This window comes from Camelus dromedarius, chromosome 2, assembly GCF_036321535.1.
Source record: "Camelus dromedarius isolate mCamDro1 chromosome 2, mCamDro1.pat, whole genome shotgun sequence".
NCBI lineage: Eukaryota > Metazoa > Chordata > Mammalia > Artiodactyla > Camelidae > Camelus > Camelus dromedarius.
In genome coordinates, this window is record NC_087437.1 from 119,629,956 (window position 1) to 119,649,626 (window position 19,671).

Here is a 19,671-nt window from a genome sequence, read left to right on the forward strand (position 1 = left end):
CAGAGTATCTTAAGACTAATAAAATCACATTCACCATTTTTTACTTTGCTGACGGTTGCCACTTACTAGCAGCAGGTAGCAAATTCCACAGCCTAACTTTAGAACAAGAATAAAACTCAATGGCCAAAGGGTTTCTGCAACGTGGAATCTGCGTCAGGAAGCCCCTTCCACCCGGCCGGCGTCGGGAGGCTTCACAACACAGAGAACTGCTGGAACGTCACCTTGTAGAAGCGTCTTCTCCCCCCCCCCCCGCCCCCCGTCCCCCACCACCACCCACGGACTCACCATTTCCGCAGCAGCCATCACGGAAAGCAGAAACAGTCTCTTTTTTCATTATAAAAGAAGGCGTGATGGTAAACAGGCCGCCAACCGGTTAGTCCAAGCGGGAAATATTTCCACCAAGTCACTCAGCCTTGTCGGCTGGATCATCGCAGCGAACGGCAATGTCGTGGGCCTCTGCGTAACCCAACCTGGAGGGAGCTATCAAGTGGCCGGCGCTGGTAGGGCTGCAGGGGCCTGGAGGGGAACGTGCGGCTGCCTTTACCTTAATTACTTTACCTTACTTACGGAAGGTAAGCAGACCTTTTCAGAAACTTCACCTAAGGGAGGCTTTGGAACACAGGCACTCCTCTTACCTAAAAGAACACGTCAGCTTACCCAGGGGGCAGGCGATGCTTGGGTGGGGGTCTCCACCCGTCTAACCCAGGCCCAGGGTGAGACCCGCAGCCACTCTGCAGACAAAGGATGGGGAACCTGCAGCCAGCGATCTAAGAGACACTTCGCCCTCCATCCCGCAGGGGCCTCTGCATCCCAAGAGGTTTCCACACACAGTGCGGCTTAAAGGTGCGTTATCAGGAGCGAACACAGGCCTGCTGCGACGGGCAAGGGGGCTGAGCGCCCCTTGGGAAGGGCGGCATGAACGGGAGCGAGGTGAGAATCGTGCGTTCTTTGTTCAGCAAATGGTTATGGGCCATCTGCTGGGAGCCAGGCATACAGATTCAGAGCAGATGGCAGGGGGGACAAAGCACTCGCCTGTGGCCTCAGAGGGCGACAAAACCTAGGAAGAGATGAGGCTGGGCAAGGCTTAGGGAGTGATGACACAGGCTGGTGGAGGAAGAAGTGACGTTTCAGTCAAGACCTCGATGATGGGATAAAATGGGACTTGTGAGCCGAGGAGGGGAGCGTTGCTCCAAGCATCAGACCATCACGCCAAAGGCCCAGAGGGAAACAATGAGCTGGTGGTAACTGAGAAAGTCAAGAAAGCTTATGTGCCTGGCGAGGCTTGAGGGAGTGGGGACCAGGCTGGGAGGCTGACCCCCCGGTGCTAGAGAAGTTGGCTGAGTGGCTCTGACCAAGAGGCCCGGCACTTGTTTTTTCTCCCTTCCTGCTTTGATGCCGAACAGCCCCCAGGCTTTTCCGTTGCACACCCCCTTCCTGTGCATTCTTCACTGAGAGCAGCTTTGGCCCTGGGGCTGTGCCCCGGGGGGAGATGACAGGCTGGTGACCTCAGAGGAGTGGGCGGGCCCTCTGGAGTCGCTCCGCGGCACCTGGAGGGTTCGCTGGCGCTGGGAGGAGTGCAGCGCCCTGTAAAACGCCCTAATCGTTAGCCCCTCTCCGTTCTACCCAGTTTTTCTATAAAACCTCAAGACCCCAACACCAGGACGGAGTCTCAGCGTCGAAGGCATCATTAGCCTGCTGCAACTCCACTTCGCCTGGCAAAGCAGTAGGCTCTTCTTTTCTGACTCTCCCCAAACTCTGCCTCCGAGTCTTAGGCCATCTTTTGAGGCACAGAGGCCAGTTTTGCGGCAGCAGGCTGATGGGCAGATCGCAGAGGGCCGGGCCCCTGGAAGGACTCTGGTTTGGTTTGCACGTGAGGGAAAGGCACGGAGGTGCCGAGAGGCGTGGTCGGGACTCACCTGTGTGTGTGCAGCAAGATGGGCGCAGGGTGGGTGCACAGAGAGCCCGGAGGAGGCTGCTGGGAACCCAGGCCCCGCGGCTGTGACCTGGACCGGGGGCTAGTGCTGCAGGTGGAGATCGAGGGCTGCGCTGGGGACCGCTGCAGAGCGAGGTGTTGGTGGGATTCACCAATGGCGATGTCGACTGAGAAATTACACAACCGAAAAGCTAAGAATTATGCTTTGTTCGGAGGACTTTCCGAGGACTCCAGCCCAGGGGGGTGGCCTCTCAGCTCGCTCTGAGGGACAGCTCCAAAGAGGCAGGGGAGGAGCCAGGATACATAGGAGCTTTGCCAGAAAGACCAGGTAGTCAGAACATCCAAAGATCACTGTTAATTGAAGAAAACCAAATATCTTAAGTTAAGGAATTCAGCTCTTTTCTAGGTACAGGAAGGTGCAAAGGTCTGAGCTCACTGAAACCACTCCTGTGGTGTGCACCTTAGCTGCCCAGGGCCCATGTCCTGAGTCCCCTCAGGGTGCACGGTAGGGGTGGCTGCAGAGGCCAGGCTGCCTGCTTGTCCCCACCCTGAGTTCCCTGTGGCTCACCTTCAGGGATGTTGGTACCGGCTTATGACTTGATGGCCACAGCATCCCTTGTTTACTGATATGGCTGCAATATTTTTCATTTGCAGCAACAATAGCCAAAGAGATACATTGAGCCAGTCGTGGTTTACTTCAGTCTTGTTTCCCCGCCTCCCAGCACGTGCCCACACATCTCTCAGTGTCTTTGGGATTTAACACCAGGTAACCTTCAAGCTCGTACATCCCTCCTTTGCACCTTTCCTAACTACCCTCTCCAGTCCCTGAAGGAATATTTGCTCTCAAAGACAGTGACAGGAAACTTGGAACTTAATGCTTTATTTGCTTTCACCTGCTTGTTGTGGGTGGACCTCCCGACAAGAGCACAGCTCTCGGAGGACAGAGTCTAGAATGGACTCTTAGGGTATCAGGCACGGTAATGAGTGTGCTGTGCACGCCACATATAGGAGCTGATTGTGAACCAAGGTGGACGAACACTACTGAGCAGACATGCGGACTACCAAAAGCAATCACAAGGTCATACTGACATGTGTTACGTGTTGGCATGTGGTTCAGATGAGGTCAAAGATCGAGCCAGTTCCCCAGGAGGTGTTAGGAAGAAACCCCTGCAGGTAGCTGACTTCTGTCGCCATGAAGTAGCCTCTCAGAAAGGTTGCTTACAAATCAATTCCATCAAGCTCAAAATGAAATCTTAAGGAAGCAGAAATCAGTATACTTAGGGCTGGCATCTGATATTTACCACGCTGGTGTCTTAGGAGGTCTTTGTTTGGAGGTAGGAGAGGGTCATCCTACCTGAGGGCTCCCCTAGGAGCTGGGAAGCCTTAGTGACCCTGTGCGCACAGCTTGAGCTACAGGTGTGGTCTGTCTCCACCTTGATTCCTTTAGGGAGTGAGGGGAGGCTTTGGGGGTCAATCACAGTAGAAACTGTCAATTAGGAAGCTTTAGTCTTTTCACTGTTGGCCTTGGAAGGTAACTTTGCAAGCCAAGAAAAAAGGAATTTAGTTAGGGCATTTCCTGGTTTACGCAAATAAGATTTTTTTAAAAGAGAAATTTACATTTTTATAGAAGTACAATTGCTCAAAAAGTGGTTTACTATTACGAAAGAAAAATATGTTTGAGTAGAGGCTATATTTCAGACCCCAAATCTGCTTTTTTTCCTTTTGTCTACTCTCAGACTTTCAAATTTAAGCTGTATAATTTATTTGATTATAAAATTATTTCATCTTTTGAATTCAAAGGAAAAGGACATTATTTTAAAATATAATTTTTACATTTCACATTTAAAGGTGAGATATTGAAAGCTTTCCCTCTGAGATGGGGAGCAACATAAGGAGACACGCTGTATGGACGTATACCAGACGATTCAGTATTTGCAGCTCAAGCCAGTGCAATAAAACTGGAAGGAGGAGGAGGAGGAGGGGAGAAGGAAAAAGAAAGAAAAAAAATGAAAAGGAAAAAAGGTGAAGGAAAGAAAGAAGAATGGAAGAATGGAAAGGAAGGGAGAATTTTTAAAAGAAAAGAATATGTACTGGTAAAAAAAGAAATAAAGCTATTATTATTGTTAGACAAAATTATTTTTGAACATAAAGTATCTTCAAAATTCTAAAGATAAACATTATTAGAATTAGTAAGTAATTCACGTAAAACTTGTGGATATAAGTGAAATGTAAAATAACATGAAATCAACAGCATTTTGATCTGCAAGTAACAGAGAGTAGGAACATGACATTTTAAAAAGATGTAACTTACAGTGCATGAATCATAATCAAATATCTAAGAATAATCTCATCAACACTGCACAATGTTGTCGAACTGAAGAGGGGAGCCTCACTAAAATGGAGCCGGGAGGCCAGAAGGGGGAGCTCTCACAGACGCACAGGTAGATGTCATTACAGGAAGAATGGTCAATTACAGACCCAAACAGAAGAATCATCAAAAGGAAAGATCACCAATGGGCCCCAGTGGGCCCCAACAGGAAAAGATGCATGTTGCCGCTCCTACGAGAAACTGACACCACAGCCACTCAGCCAGTGAGAAACCATCATCACCCTGAACTCTCACTTTTCCCCATGGACTGAGTCCAAAACAAGCCCTCCCGACTTCCCCACTTCATGCTATAAAAGAATATTCCTCTCTTTTGTTTGTTGGACTTGCCTGTGGTTTTTGCCACGCCTTGCTTGTCCTAAATTGCAATTCTCTACTATTCTCGAATAAACCCATTTTTGCTGGTAAAAAAACCTGACTTTCATTTTTAAGATCAACAACCCGACCTGGACACAGAAAACTGTGTAACAGAACTGAAAGAAAATAAAGAAGCCCTGGTAACTCTATGCCAAGAAATCTGACAACCTACGTAAAGTTGTCAGATTCCTTGAAAAACAATTTAATAAAATAGATAAAAGTAAAATACTCCTATACCTGTTAAATAAATTAAATCCACAGTTAAAAACTCTACCAAGAAAATTTGAGGCCCAGAAGACTTCACTGATAAATCTTTTTAAACACTTAAGAAAGAAATTACACCAACCTTACAAAAACTTGGAGAATTTAGAAAGAGGTAATACTTCCCAAGTCATTTATGAGGCCAGAATAATGTTGACACTTAGGGTGACCAACGGTCCTTGTTTCCCTGGGACTGAGGGGGTTTTCCTGGGACGGGAACTTTCAGGGCTAAGACCAAGGAAGTCACAGGTACATCAGAATGCGCTGGTCACTCTACTGATAACAAATCTGACAAGGAAATTACAAGAAAGGAAAACAACAGGCTAATTTATAAACATTGATGCAAAAATTTGAAACAAAGCATTAGCAAATTGGTTCCAGCAGTATATAAAAAAAAATAACATATTAAGACCAAGGAGGTTTCATCTTTGGAAAACAAGGTTGATTTAACATTCAAAAATCAGTTGGTCAACTACCTCATTCATTGAATAAAAGAGGTATGATCACCTCAATAGATGCAGAAAAAGCATTTGATAAAATTTAATATCCATTAATGAAATTTTAAAACACTTCAGTAAGCTAGGAATGAAAAACAATTTCTCTTATTTGATAAAGAGTATCTACCAAAAAAATCACTTTTATTCAATATGGTCCTGGAGGTCTTTGCCAGGCAATATGGCAAGAAGGTGAGATAAAGTTTATAAATGTTAGAAAGTGAGGGGGAAACTGTCACTATTTGAAGGTTACATAATTGTGTACAGAGAAAATCCAGCAGAATCTACAAAATATTAGAATTAACAAGTAATCTTGGCCAGATTAGTGCATGTGATGTCAATACATAAAAATCAGTTGTATTTCTCCACACTGGCAGCAAGGAAATGGAAACGGAAATTATTCTTAAACAATAGCATCAAAAACACACAACATGTAGGAATAAACTTAGTGACAGAAGAACCAGATGCTGAAAACTACAAAACATTACCACAGGAAATTACATACATAGAGAGATACACCATATTCATGGAATGAAAACCCTAATATTGTAAAATTGATCCACAGATTCACATAATCCCAAAAAAATTTCCAACAGGGCTTTTTTTGGTGGAAATTAGCATATTGTTTTTGTTGTCCTTTGGATTCTTTCCCTTTCCTTTTTAAAGATCAATTTTATTGAGGTTAGTTTACGCACTATAAAATGTACCGTGCTTAGTTTAATCAGTCTTGAAAATCTATACAGCCATATAGTCACCACCAAATCAGGACATAGAACATTTCTGTCATCCCCCAAACCCCTTCATACCCCAGCCTGGGTCAACCATTTGTCTGCTTTCTGTTTCTATAAATTAGTTCTAGCTTTTTAAAATTTTTATTTAAATAAAATCATGTAATATGCACGACTTCCATGTGTGGCTTCTTTCAGCCAGCATAATGTTCTTTCAAATTCATCCATGCTGCTGCATCAATCTGCAATGTGTTTCTTATTAGTGGTACGTGTTATCCCAACATTTGTGTATCCATTCACCAGTTGATTGACATCTGGATTCTCTCCAGTTTGAGTCTTCTCCTGTGAATAAAAGCCACCATGGACATTCATATACAAGCTTTAGTGTGGACTTACCTCTTCTTTTCTCCCTGGTAAATTGCTACGAGCAGATTGGTCATGTAGCAAATGTATGTTTAACTCAATAGGAAACTGTCAAGATGTTTTCCAAAATGTTTAGACAATTTTGCATTCCCACCAACAACATATGAGAGTCCCAGTTACTCCACAGCTATGTCAAAACTTGGTATTTCAGTCTTTTCAATTTTAGCTCTTCTAGCAAGTGTGTTGTGGTATCACATTGCGGTTTTAATTTACATTTCCCTGATGACTAATATATTGAATATCTTTTCACATCCTCATTAGCCATTCATGTATCTTCTTTTGTTAAGTGCCATTTAGATCTTTTGCCTATTTTTAAGCTGCATTGTTTTTCCCTATTATTCATTATAAGAATATACACATACAGATAGACACATACATAATTACATTCTGGATGTAAGTCCTTTGTCAGATGTACATATGATGATATTTTCTCCCGTGCTTGGCCTTTTTATTTTCTTTACAGTGTCTTTCAGAGAGCAGATGTTTCCAGTTTTGATGAAGTTCAATTTATCAATTTTCTTCTGGTATGATTCATGCTTTTTATGTCCTAAGGAAGCTTTGCAAACTCCAACATAGCAAAGAGTTCTTCTTTTAGAAAATTTACAGTTTTAGCTCGTGTCCATATCATACATTTTGAGTTAATTTTTGTGAATGATGTGAAGGAAGGGTTGAGGGTCACACTTTTCCCACATCCATACGCAGCTTTCCAGCACTATTTGTTGAAAATGTTATCCTCTCTCGTATGAATTGCATTGGCCCTTTGGCTGAGAATCAGTCTTCCTGCACTCTCCAATGTCGCACTGTGGCAACCTGATTTTTAAATTTATATGAAAAATCAAAGGGCCTAGAGGAGCAAGACAATCTTGAGGTAGATAAAATCAGAGGGCTTAGCACTCTAATAGTTAAAGCAGTGTACTGTAGATATAAAAATGAACAAATAAAAAAAGAGAACCAAACAAGAAAACATAATAGACTAGAAACAGACAAATACATGTACAGTCAACTGATTTATAATAAACGCTCTTCTGCAATTCACTTTTCAATGAACAAAGTAGAGGGAAATGGATGGACTTTTACCCCTACCTCCCACCACACACAGAGTTAGTTCAAATGGATCGTAGAGCTAAATATGAGCAGTAAACGTGTAAAGCTCCAAGAAGAAACCCTAGGAGACTGCCTTCGTCCATGCCAGATTAACAATGATTTCTTGAGCAGGATGCAGAAAGTTCTAACCATAAAAGAAAAGATTGATAAATTAATTTTTATTCAAATTAAGAAATTTTATTTCACCCAAAGATATTAACAAGCAATTAAAAAAGCAAACCGCAGCCTGGAATAAGTCACCACCTTTAAAGACGTCCAACAAAAGACTCATCTTCAGAGTTTCCACAAATTGATAAGAAAAATCAAAGAACCCAATTTAAAAATGGCAGACAACCAGGACAGCCCTTTCCCCAAAGAGAATATTCCAACAGCCAACAGCCCGTCTCATGGTGCTCAGTGTCATTGCCACTGGGGGAAATGCAGATTGGAACCACTGTGAGATACCGTGACACACCCAAAGGCTGGCTGAAACTAAAAGACTGATAATATCAAGTGTGGGCAAGAATGCAGAGCAGCAGGCGCTCTCCTCCACCAAGGGTGAGATGGGGAGTTGGTACCACTGCTTTGTAAAATCACTTGGCAGTTTCTCACAAAGAATGCATGTGTCTGTCCCATGACCCAACTACCTCACCCCCAGATGGGTACCAAACAGAAATGCTCACATCTGGCCTTCAAAGACATTTATAAGACTGCCTGCTGCAACGAAACAACTGAAAACCACCCAAATGTACGTCAGCCGAGAACTGGAGAAGTAAATGATGGTGATTTATCTGATGAAATACAACCCAGCAATCCAGTGAGCTAACTATGGCGACAGGCAGTGATGTGGGTAGATTTCACACACGTGGGGTGAGGGGACAGCTCAGAGGTGCAGTGCGTGCTTTACATGCACGGGGTCCTGGGTTCAATTCCCAGCACCTCCATTAAAAAAAATTCACATATAATTTTGGGCAAAAGAAACCAGACATGAAGGAGGACATCCCCATATTGCTCTGCTTATGTCAAGTTTAAAGATGGGCAGAATTAATACGCAAGGGAGCGCAGTGGCTGCCTTTTTTGCAGGGAGGGAGGAGAAAAGACCATGAGGCTGGGCGAGGGCCTGGGGGTGACAGGGGCGGTCCTGAGGTTCTGGGGATGTTCCAGGGCAGAGCTTCTCAACCTTGGCGCTGCTGATGTCTTGGGCGGATCCCTCTCGGCTGTCGTGTGCACTACAGTGTTCTTGTCCTCAGCCCGCTAAGTGCCGGTAGTAAACAACCCCACGTCCAGCTGTGACAACCAAAACTGTCTCCAGACGTGGCCAATGGCCCCTGGGGAGGGGCAAAATCCCCCCACTTGAGGACCTGTTTTATTCTGGTTCCGGAGGGATTAGGTGTGTGTGCTCACTTTACGAGAATGAATCGAGCCCCAAACATAGGATTTGTCAGCTTTTCTGAATGCATATTAAACTTTAAAAGTTTAAAAACTTTTTAAAAAGTCAATGAATAATTAAAAGAGCCAAAAATTTTAGAGTTAGCAGAGACAATAGACACACTGTGATTTAATGTCTTGTGCAGGAAAGGAGACTAGGACCTAGGTGGCTCGGGGTTCTGAGGCCGGTGGGACCCAGCGGAGAACCCCGCCTGGGCTTCCACTCCCCTGCCCTGCCCTGCCCCCTCCGTCTGAGCCAGATCTGGCATCTCAAGTCCGTGCAAAGGCCAACCCCATGCAGGCCCTGCAGGGACTCAGCTGGGCCTCTGGACCCCAAGCCCCACTGTGGAAGCGGCGTTGGTGGACCCGACACCTGCGCTCTGCAGAGAGAATTCTGAAAGCCAGAATCTCATGCAAACAGGATATTAGCTTTTGTCAGAAAGATCAAAAAGGGCTTGAGGTTTTTCTTCTCAGCCTCAGCCTCTCCTGCCTCCCCCTCTCCGGCTTTATCTGCTCTGTTCAGTCTGAAGCAGGAAGAGATGGCCACAGGGGAGACTCAGCTCTACGCGAAGGTTTTCAACAAGCTCAGGGGCCGCAGCGTCCCCTCGCTCCTGGAGCCCCTCCTGGGGATGGGCTTCCCGGCGCACACCGCGTGAGTACCACTCCCTGGGCTCGTGCCTGGGGCCCAGAGCCCACCCTTCTGTGGCCGCAGAACTGCAGGGGCTCAGAGCACGTACTTCCTGTGGAAGGGGTGAACCATGCGGGCTAGAGACTATCTCAAAATAGGGTCTTTTCTGCTTTCATAAACGACACCATCTTTGCCTTTTAACGACAAACTCTGCTGGCTGGTGACGGGTGGGGGACCCTGAAATTTGTGAAAATTGGAACTAGGGTTTGGAGGAGCTTGGGGCCTGGCTGTACCCTCTCTGCGGGCAGCCCAGTGAATCTGAGACGGCGTTTCACTCTAATTTGAAAGCCCCAAAGTCGGGGGGTCTCTGTTGTTGAGACCCGTTGAAATAAACAAGACTGCGTTTCTAAATGTGCAGGGAAACTGTCCGTCCTCAGGGGGATCTCTTAATGTCTGGTCATGAAGGGAGATGGTCACGGAACTCCCCCAGCAGGGCTGGCGCGATCCTGCTCACCCAAGGAGAAGGGCCACGCGGACTGCAGTCTCAGGAGTACCCCCTCGGAGAGGCGGGTACCACAGAACAAGGAGGCCGACATCGGGGTGCGGCTTCCACGGGGAACCAGGTTCTTAGACCTGCCCTTTCCACGTGCTTATTTGCAAGGGAGGTGCATCTGAAGTCCCTTGGTAACGTGGATTTGGGTGGGGGCAAACTTTCCTTCAATGGATAACAAACCTGTGACCCAACTGGATGGAATGACTGGACCGCTTTCCTCCCCAACCCGTCGGGACCTCGTCATCGCACGTATCGTGGTAAATGGGGGTCTGTGCGATGGCAGTAGAACCAAGCGTGTGCCGGGTGCCTGCCGGGTGCCGACACCACCCATCAGAGGCAGACGGGGCCGGAGGCCAGGGAGGGCGGGTGGTGGGAGGGCAGGGCGGGCACCCCTCTCCCAGGGACTGGAAAGCCTTAGGGACGTGACCAAAGCTACCGCTGGAAGCAGACTCAAAATTCCTTCCGCTGTAAGCGTTAGCCATGTGTCAGAGGTGGAGGAGCGTGTCTTTAACGTCTTCCTGAGGCTGAAGCCCGGGGTAGGGCCCCTGCTAACCACTCAGGAAGCCTCACCCCGGGGCCTGTACCCTCCAAACCAGCGTCCCCGGGCACCATGCCTCCTTGACACCCCGGCTACCTCCAGGCTGAGTTCCTGGATGGATTCCCTTCGCCACACTGCATTCTGTCTGGTGTGGTCCCCTTCAGGTAAACTCAGTGCAGCATACTTACACGCCAGTTTCAACAATGAGTAAGACACGGTTACTCCCAGGGAACTCGCAGGCAGGCAGGCGGACACAAGTCCAATGAGATGAGGGGCCAGTGACCACACGTGCAGTGGGGAAACGCAGGAGGGCCGCACATCCACCCTGCTTGGGTGGTCCGGGGAAGGCTTCCTGGAAAAGGAAGACTTCTGAGAGGAGCCTGGAAGGCCCAGTGTCGTTCCTCTCAGGGCAGGTCGGCACCGCGCTGCATCTTGGCAAGGAGGCAGGAGTGAGAGCCAGGGACGTGACTCTGCATAACCAAATGGAGGGTCCGAGAGTGGGAGCATCTGGCTGGGGAGCAGGGTGCATGGGGTAGGGCTGGGGAGGCCGGATTCTGGCATGGCTGCCCCTCAGGCATGAGTCCTTGGACTTCTGGCCAGGGACAGGGGGTGGGAGCCAGGGAAGGAAAATGATGGGGGAAGATGTAAGCTGTCTGCATTTCCAAAACCACAGTGATGCCACGAGGGCAGAGGCCTGCATCCCCCACTGAGACCTCGCCATTTAGCCCTGGATGGGGGACCCCTGAAGGTCCCGGGAGTAGCAGGGACACCCCTGCCTCTCTGACCTTTTCTAAGGAGTAGAAGGCGGGTTCTGAGACCTCCCTGTCTCCCGATTCCCTACAGGCTAAAGGCATTGGCAGCTACTGGAAGGAAGACTGTGGAGGAGGCCTCAGACTGGTGAGTGGGGTGCCCACAGGGGCCGGGAGGGCTCCGCAGGGGGGACACTGCTCACTCTGGGCGGGCGGTGGCACCTCCATGCTACCCACCCAGCGCCCAGGGAGAGGCGCAAAGAGCCCGCATTTAAAATGGAAAACAGAAGAGAGAGAACTTTGAACAAAGCTTTCTTCCCTTAAAAGTCTGATTTAACCCAGGCATGATTGTCAATGAAGAAAAATATTCATGTGATTTGTTGAATAAATTGGGAAGTGCCATTTTTGCTGATAGGAAAAGGAGGTTGCTGCCTCAGATGGGGCGAGAGCTTGTGGGTGGCCATGAACGCCCCCTGAGACTTAAGGGCACCAGGTTCTTGGAGGCGGGGGCGCTGGTTCCGGAGGCTCCACCCTCCCAGCTCGGCCGCCGCCCACGGCTCCGGTTTTCTGCGCTGGGAATCAAAGGGGGCACCCCATCTCTAAGACCCAGTCCTGCCTGCGTGTGCCATGATGCTATCATCCTGCCCTTTGGCGGGAAGTCCCCTCGCGTTCTGCCCCGGAATAGCTGTAGTGAAAACCAAGCAAAAAACCCAGGTCCCATCAGGCTGGGGTGCCCCCCCCCTCCAGAGCAGGGTGGCAAATACCCACACTGGGTCTCTGAGCGTCCAGCATGTCCTCGAAAAGCTTAGGCCAAGGGCAAAAAGGCACCCCCTGTGCAGAGAAACACCCAGGACCCTCTGGGCTAGAGTAACTCTGAAGTCAGTTACCACATTTGAATTAAAAATCAAACCCCCTGCTGTACGAGTGCTGGTTGGTTCCTGCCAGTGACGACTCAGTGGAAAAGGCCAGCAGACCCACCAGGAACAGGGAGGCGTGGGGCCCCTGGACTCTGCAAGAGTGGCCCCAACCTCACTCCTAACAGGGAGGTGCAAATTAGGGTGCTGGGAGCAACAAAAGGCAGCTTTAAGCATTGGTGGGGATGAGGAGAATGTGGTCTCAGTTTCCAGGTTGCAGTCTAGGGTGACTCTCAACCCCGAAAATGTGTGTAGCCACAGCCTACCAGTTCATGCCTGAGTATATTCCGTGGCGAAACACAAGGGGCCTAAAGAGACACGCACAAAGGTCTTGACTACAGTGCTATGACATTGCAAAAAAAAGGGAACCAATGTACATGCCCATCAATGGCCTGGATGGACAGAATATCACTCATGCAGACAGTGGAACGTGTTACAGCCCTTAGACGGTTCGTGCTGACACACTTAACTAGATGGCTGTGTATACGCTGCGAAAATGTCTTAAGTAAAAAATGCAAGTTGCAGAATAATTTGAAGAACTGCTTCTGATTTATATAAAACACACACAAGTGCTATGTATGGATTCGTTACCTACATGTCTAGTAGAAAGCAAAGCGGATTATGAACTGAGTTGCCGCTAGACAAGTGAGCCAGGGAAGGCAGCCAGGATGAAGGGGACACAGCTTCCTCCACTGGCATTTTTGTATTATTATTATGAGAAGGTATCTGTGCACGTCGAATGTTTTCTCAAGTGGTTGTATACCGATTCCTAAATTTCATATCATGTCACAAGCACTTCTTGGAGGTATCAGAAACTATTCAAATCCATAATTTCTAACAAGTACCTGATGTATAAATTTACCATTATTTATCTAGTTTTTCCTTCTTTCCCATTAAAAATCACTGTACAGTAAATGTCTACGCAGGCCATTGTATTAATCGCCTTTGCTTTTTCCTTTGGACCCATGTCTGGAAGTGGAGTTATTAGTGCAGAAGGAAGAGGAGTTTAAAGGCTCTGACACACGTGGGCAAGTGGCTTCATATAAAGGCTGCAGAGATTCATCCTCAAGTCTCAGCACCTTTGACACGACTGAGCGTAACTTTTATCCCCTGAAAGACATTCTGTTCACTTGACAAATAAGAAAAGTGGTGTCTCATGCCTGTCTCCATTTCTTTCTTTTTATTGGTGAGCATGAACTTGAATTTGGGGCTGTCCATCATTTTTCCTAGTACTTAAAATAACTTTCCAAATTGACAGAAAATACAGGTCTTTGTGGCTTTGATTTTTATACTTAATTTGAAGTTTGGGATAAAATTAAAATGTCCGTCTTTCCCATATAATTTTCAACCCTAAGGAGATGCCTGGCCCCCAAAGATCATTAGAAAACCAGGTTCTGAGCGTTACTGTCACCTGTCTCTCCTCTCGGTCTTCGGGCCTGGGAATCAGACCAGCTGGCGCTGAGACCGGCCGGACGCCGACCTGCTCCGCGGTTGCGCCGCGCCCCGGGCTTGCTGAGCCTCGCCGGGCGTGCAGCTTGGTGCTCTGCGCGGCCTGTCAGTCTGAGATGCGGTCCCGCTCCATCCTCCCCGGGGAAAGACTCTTCACAACAGGTGAACATGTCCCATCCTCTGTTGCAGGCTGCACTCCCACTGCAATGACCCTTCTCTCAACGACCCCATTCCCCAGGAATACGCCCTTTTCCTCTGCCCCACGGGGTCCCTGCTGGAAAAACTCCAGGAGTTCTGGAGAGAGAGCAAGAGGCAGTGTGCGAAGAACAGAGCTCACGAGGTCTTCCCTCACATAACGCTCTGTGACTTCTTCACGGTGAGTCCGCCCAATGCGCCTTTAACGCTCATTAACATGGCGACAGCTGAAGTCATTTTCTGCGATAACTGGGCAGTGATGGGACAAAACTGAGGGCAGCCACAGGATTTTCTTTCAAGGAATGATCTGCAGTGGTGGTGTTAGCTGGCCTCTTTGGGTGAGATAGCCTTTACTTTCCTCCTCATCTTTGTCAGGTCAACTCCTATTCATTCTTCAGAACCCAACTCATTTATCCCCTCCCTTTTTTAAGTATTCCTCAGCTCTCTAGGCGGAAAAGGGTGCTGCTTTTTGTGCTCCCACCAGCTTCTCATTTCTATCGCTGATGACACTTTCCCTGTTGTATGGCAACGTGTCTGGTGCAGCTCTGTATCCCTCACTGGACTGAAATCCTCAAGGAAAGGAGGATGCCTCACTCACTGTGGGACCCGCTGAGACTAGCACAGTGCCTCAAACAGAGTGGGTGCTTCACAAGTGTGTGATGGATCAATTGGAGAATGGGAGATTATTGGCCAGTCATAGAGGCAGAACTTCTCCCTGCCTTGGGGACCAGCCCTCTGCTCATAAAATAGTCAGATGGGCAGCTCCATAGGCATTCTGGGAAGGTGAGGAGGACCTGGGATGCTCAAAAGACAAGAGGAAAGGTGCGAAGCAGGGAAGGAGGGACACCACCTCCTCTGTGGCTCTGGACCAGGGAAGCCTGGAGACCTCCCTGGCCCCGCCCCGGCTCTGCTGCCAGCAAGCTCTAAGTGTCCCACTGGGGCCAGGGAGCCCTCCATTCCAGGCTCCTGTGCGCTGCATGGAAAGGAGGACGCAGACCTCGAGGGAAGGTTTCCAGAAGATGCACAGGAGAAGCGGCACCTTCCCAAGCCCCTGCCAATAATCCTCATTTGCTGGGCTGGTGGCATTTGTGACATTCGGGCTCCTTTCTGGCTGTCCTTGGAGTTCATCAGGGAAAGAAGAGGCAGCTGGGCTGCGGTAAACATGACCTTAGAAATGGACATGCTTGGCCGTGGGGGAGAGAGCGCTGGCCTGGGCTTCCATCTCCTTCAACCATCTCTACACTGCGGTGTGTACACGCCTGCACATGCACACACATGCGCGCACACACACACACATACGCATACACACAAACCATGTCACGCACAGATGCACACACAGACCCACACACACAAACCATGTCACGCACAGATGCACACACAGACACACACACACATATACTGTAAATGAAAAATATTTCAGCCATCAAGTCATCAGCCTCTACCACCACCCTCAACAGTAAGCGGAGGGAACTCAGGATGCAGACAAGCAGGCAGCCTGGCCTCTGCTGCCACCCCCAGCAGAGCCCCCTGGGGGGGCTCAGGATGTGGACGAAGAGGATGCTGCCCTAGACAGCAAAGGTGCAGATCAGAGGAGTGACTTCAATGAGCCCAGCCCTTTGCACCTTCCCACACACAGAAAAGCGCTAAATTCCTTAACTTGAGATGTCTGGTTTTCTTTAATTAACAGTCATCTTTCGATTTTCTGACTACCTGGTCTTTGTTGCGAAAACTCATATGCATCCTGGCTTCTACCTTGCCTCTTTGGAGCCGTCTCTTAGGGCGATCTGAGAGGCCGTGTCCCGGGCTCAGGTCCTTGGAAAGTCGCTGAATAAAACATAATGCTCAGCTCTTAGGCTGTGACTTTTATTTCAGTCGGCAGTATATACAGACACACACAATGTCACACACAGATACACAGAAACAGACCGTGTCACACAGACACAGACAGACAGACACACACACACACACATAAACACACCTCCCTTCTGCTGAGCCTCCTGGTCCCCCCACCCCTGCCCCACCCTGCCTTGGTGGCCGAGAGCCCCTTCCCAGCAGAAGCGTGTAACAGGGTCTCTCTCTGCCTTTGACTTGAGAACGTGCGGCCCCCAGGTGGTGGCGTCCACTGCAGCTCTGTTTATAACATGGCTCTGAGCGTCCAGATCAATGTCTGAGACCGAGAAACACCACGTGGCCAGCTGTTCCCCCACGTGCAGTGGTGCCCACTGCTTTCCAGGCCCGCGAGGGCTGCAAAGACAGAGCCCACAGGGTTTTGTGAGTTTAGTGAGCCCCCAGTTCGGAGGGGGGAGAAAGTGTCCATTAAAAGCGACTATAAGGTTTATCCCTCAGAGACTAAGGAGTGCGTGGGAAATTCAGAAGGAGCCCGTGGCTGGGGAGAGCAGGGACCGGCCAGCCTCCCATGGGGGTCGCCGTGTCCAGGTCCTACGGGGGTCCCACGTGGCCTCACAGAGTCTTCCGTGTGGAGGAAGGGCTTCAAGTTGAGGTGGCGGCTTGGGCAGCGCTGAGCCCAGGAGCCAGGAGGCACTCGGTCTGGCTGGAAGGCGGGTGATGAGTGACAGGCGGGGGGTGACGAGGAGCTTGGACCTTGGAGGACACGCTGTCAGGGACAAGGATGGCTCAGTCACTGACTGAGAGCGTGGTCCGCTGCTGGCTACGACTCTCCTCGGTGGGGTAGGTTCTGAGCAGGGCACCTGGGGCCGCCTCAAGGCCGACGCTGTGGGCCCGGGAGAGGAGGGGGCTCCAGAAGCAATGCAGGGTTGCGTCACCGCGAGGTGGAGTGAGTGAGGGGTGGAGTTAGACGGACAGGGGACTTCCCGCCTGGGCACTTAAAGGGTATTCCATCCCCAAAAGAACTTTACCCGAATTGTCTAAGAAACTGGGAACCAGCTGTAGAGCAAATCCATAGCCCCGAACGCCAGGACCAGTTGCATTATGTTATAGTGTCACAAGCACAAAAGAGCCTCCCGTGTCGGGTGACTTTTATTCATTACGGTAACAGGTGACCATCCTGTCTCTGTCCCTCAGTGCGAAGACCAGAAGGTGGAGTGTCTGTACGAGGCACTGAAGCGAGCCGGGGACCGGGTCCTGGGGACCTTCCCCGCGGCTGTGCCCCTGGTTCTCCACTCCTCCATCAGCTACCTGGGCTTCTTCGTGAGCGACGGCCCCGCAGACATCATCCGGGAATTTGCCGTGATGTTCGCCTCGGAAGCCTCGTCCTTGGCAGGTAGGCAGGGCCCGGTGCCGAGGAAGGGACCCCTTTTGTGCCTGGGGCTGAGCTCCCGCACTCGGATGCGATAGGCGGACCACGAGTGCAGGCTGTTCTCCGATGTCAGCCGGCTGGAGGCCTGGCTGGCCTGGTCTCCGGGGCAGGGGGTGCACATGCCCTCACCGGGCCACTTCCGCCCCCACCTGCTCTTTCCCACCGGCAACCGGGACACAGCCTTAACCTAAAGCTGAACAATTAGTCAGAGCCTCCCTACTGGGCTGGGATGTCCTTCAAAACCGTGAGCGAACAGAGACTCAGAACCAGCAGAAGGCTGTCCTCTAAGTGGGAGCAGCCTCGTCTGCAGGGATGTGGTTTTTTCAAAACACTCAGTCATAGTCCAGCCACCTGGGAGATTGTCCCAGGAGGGGACGTTATGTGGCTCCGAGGAGACGGGGGAGTGTCGGCTGGTGTGCACACTGGGGGTTGGGGAACCCCCAGCCCTATGTGTCTCCCCCTCCCCAAGGTCTCTCTCCTCACAGGGCCAGCGCTGTGTGTAAACACAAGTCCTAGACGGTTCATTTTCATTTTTTAGGTGTGAGCATAGCCTTGCCTCCTTGGCCTCTTGGGGGAAAGATTATTTAGACTCACTTTGAGAATTAGCCGAATTCCCTTTTCTCCAACACCAGCCGGGGTCTGGAGACTGAGGTGCCAGCTGGGGTTTAGAGGGAACTCTGCCCCTGACCTCAGGCGCGAATTCTCCCTCATCTCCACTTAGGGATGTGCCCCTAATCACCTGCTCTAACCCCCGAGCCATTTTCTGCAGCCTGTTTGGGGAACTTCCTGGCACCCAGAGGTGCTTGGTCCTGCTGTGATTTGCTGAGTCTGAAACTCGAGGAGACCGCAGTACCCGGGGGAGGGGCCGTCCCTGCCCCCCGCAGACGTGTACGCACGTGTATCCCAGCCACGTGGCCAGGTTCCTTGGCCCCAGGTTTCCATCTGGATGCTGGCTTGTTGGGTCTGGGGTCATATTTGCTAGATCATTATAAACATACCTGCGTCTTTGAGGACTGGTCTCCTTTCTGTAAACGTGTGTCCAAAGGACAGCTCTTTAATCTCCTCATCTCTAAATGGACAACGTGGCTCTTGTCCTGATGAAAAGTGTCAGCTACTGGCCTCCGAACAGGCACAGCACCCCGCTGACTCTTCGTGCCCCCCCTCCGAATGGCTCTCAATGGTCCCATTTTAGAAAGGAGTGACCAGGGCTGTGAAGGATAAAGTGTTTGCCCAAGGTCACTGTCATGGGTTGAAAAGTGTCCCCTAAAATTCACGTCCTCCCAGAAGCTCAGAGAAGGACCTTATTTGGAAATAGGGTCTTTGTAGGTATAATTAATTGAGGTCACACCGGAGTAGGGCAGGCCCTAAACCCAACATCTGGGGTCCTTGTAAGATGAGGAGAAGATGCAGGGAGACACAGAGAGGCCATGTGACACTGGACGCAGGCACTGCAGGGGCGCGGCCACAAGCCAAGGAAGGCCAGGAGCCACCAGGAGCTGGAGGAGCAAGGGAGGACCTTCCCCAGAGCCTGCAGAGGGGGCTGGCCAGCCGCCACCTTGGCTTTGGACTTCTGGCCTCCGAATTCTGAGAAGAAATGTCTGTTGTCCTAAGCCACCCAGTGTGTGGCAGTCTGTGACAACAGCTCAGGAAACCAACAGAGTCCCCTAACCAGTGGGGGCCGGATCTGGCACTGGCTTTTGTGCTGGCCGGCCCTGCTTCCTGGGGGGGCCGGCTCTGACCTCCTGCCCCTCACCTGACCCTGGGCAGGCTCCGCCCGGCCCTTCCACAGCCTGTGCCCTGGGCCGACTCCGACCCGGTGGGTCCTCTCCAGCAAGTGTGTCCCTTGCCACCTTGGCGTCCCCAGGGCCACGCTCACTCAGACGCCGGTTCCTCCGTGATCTCTCTGATAAGGACCGGCGGGCCTTTCCCAGGCCACGCTGACTCACAGGGCACGGCCATCCTCCCCTGCTCGGCTGAAACACCCGAGAAAAGGAATTTCCCCGCCACCCACACACTCTCTTGCTTCAGGCTTCTCACCCCCGCAGCTCAGGGCGTGGAGACCTCACTGGTTTCCCCTTTGGTCACAAAGTCTCAGCTAGAGGGTGGAAGACAAGGGTGGGGCCAAGTCTGGGCTCCCGGAAGCGCTTGCATCTCCTTTGACTTTTTTAGGGGGTGCGGTGGGGAGGAGGGCAGAGCCTGCGTGTGGCTAAGGGTGGCCCATGGGAAAGGGGGCAGATAACTAATGCTACCTGAGTCTCCTGAGGACCTGACAGTT

The 19,671-nt window shown here is 50.3% G+C and overlaps 1 protein-coding gene across 6 annotated transcripts in view; it reads left to right on the forward strand.

Moving 5' to 3' along the window:
- The first annotated feature begins 9,470 nt into the window (after positions 1-9,470).
- UBASH3A (ubiquitin associated and SH3 domain containing A) overlaps positions 9,471-19,671 on the forward strand; it is a 39,940-nt gene continuing 29,739 nt past the window's right edge. Inside the window, exons 1-4 of one of the 6 annotated variants that reach the window (XR_010376821.1) lie at positions 9,471-9,745; positions 11,656-11,709; positions 14,114-14,300; positions 17,162-17,360. Coding sequence is in view for 5 of the 6 variants with exons in the window: in XM_064476234.1 (XP_064332304.1) it covers positions 9,633-9,745; positions 11,656-11,709; positions 14,114-14,300; positions 17,162-17,360 (553 nt within the window). In the remaining variant the exon portion in view is untranslated. The remainder of the gene's footprint in view (positions 9,746-11,655; positions 11,710-14,113; positions 14,301-17,161; positions 17,361-19,671) is intronic. The other 5 variants (XM_064476234.1, XM_064476236.1, XM_064476233.1 and 2 more) reach the window with 5 other exon arrangements.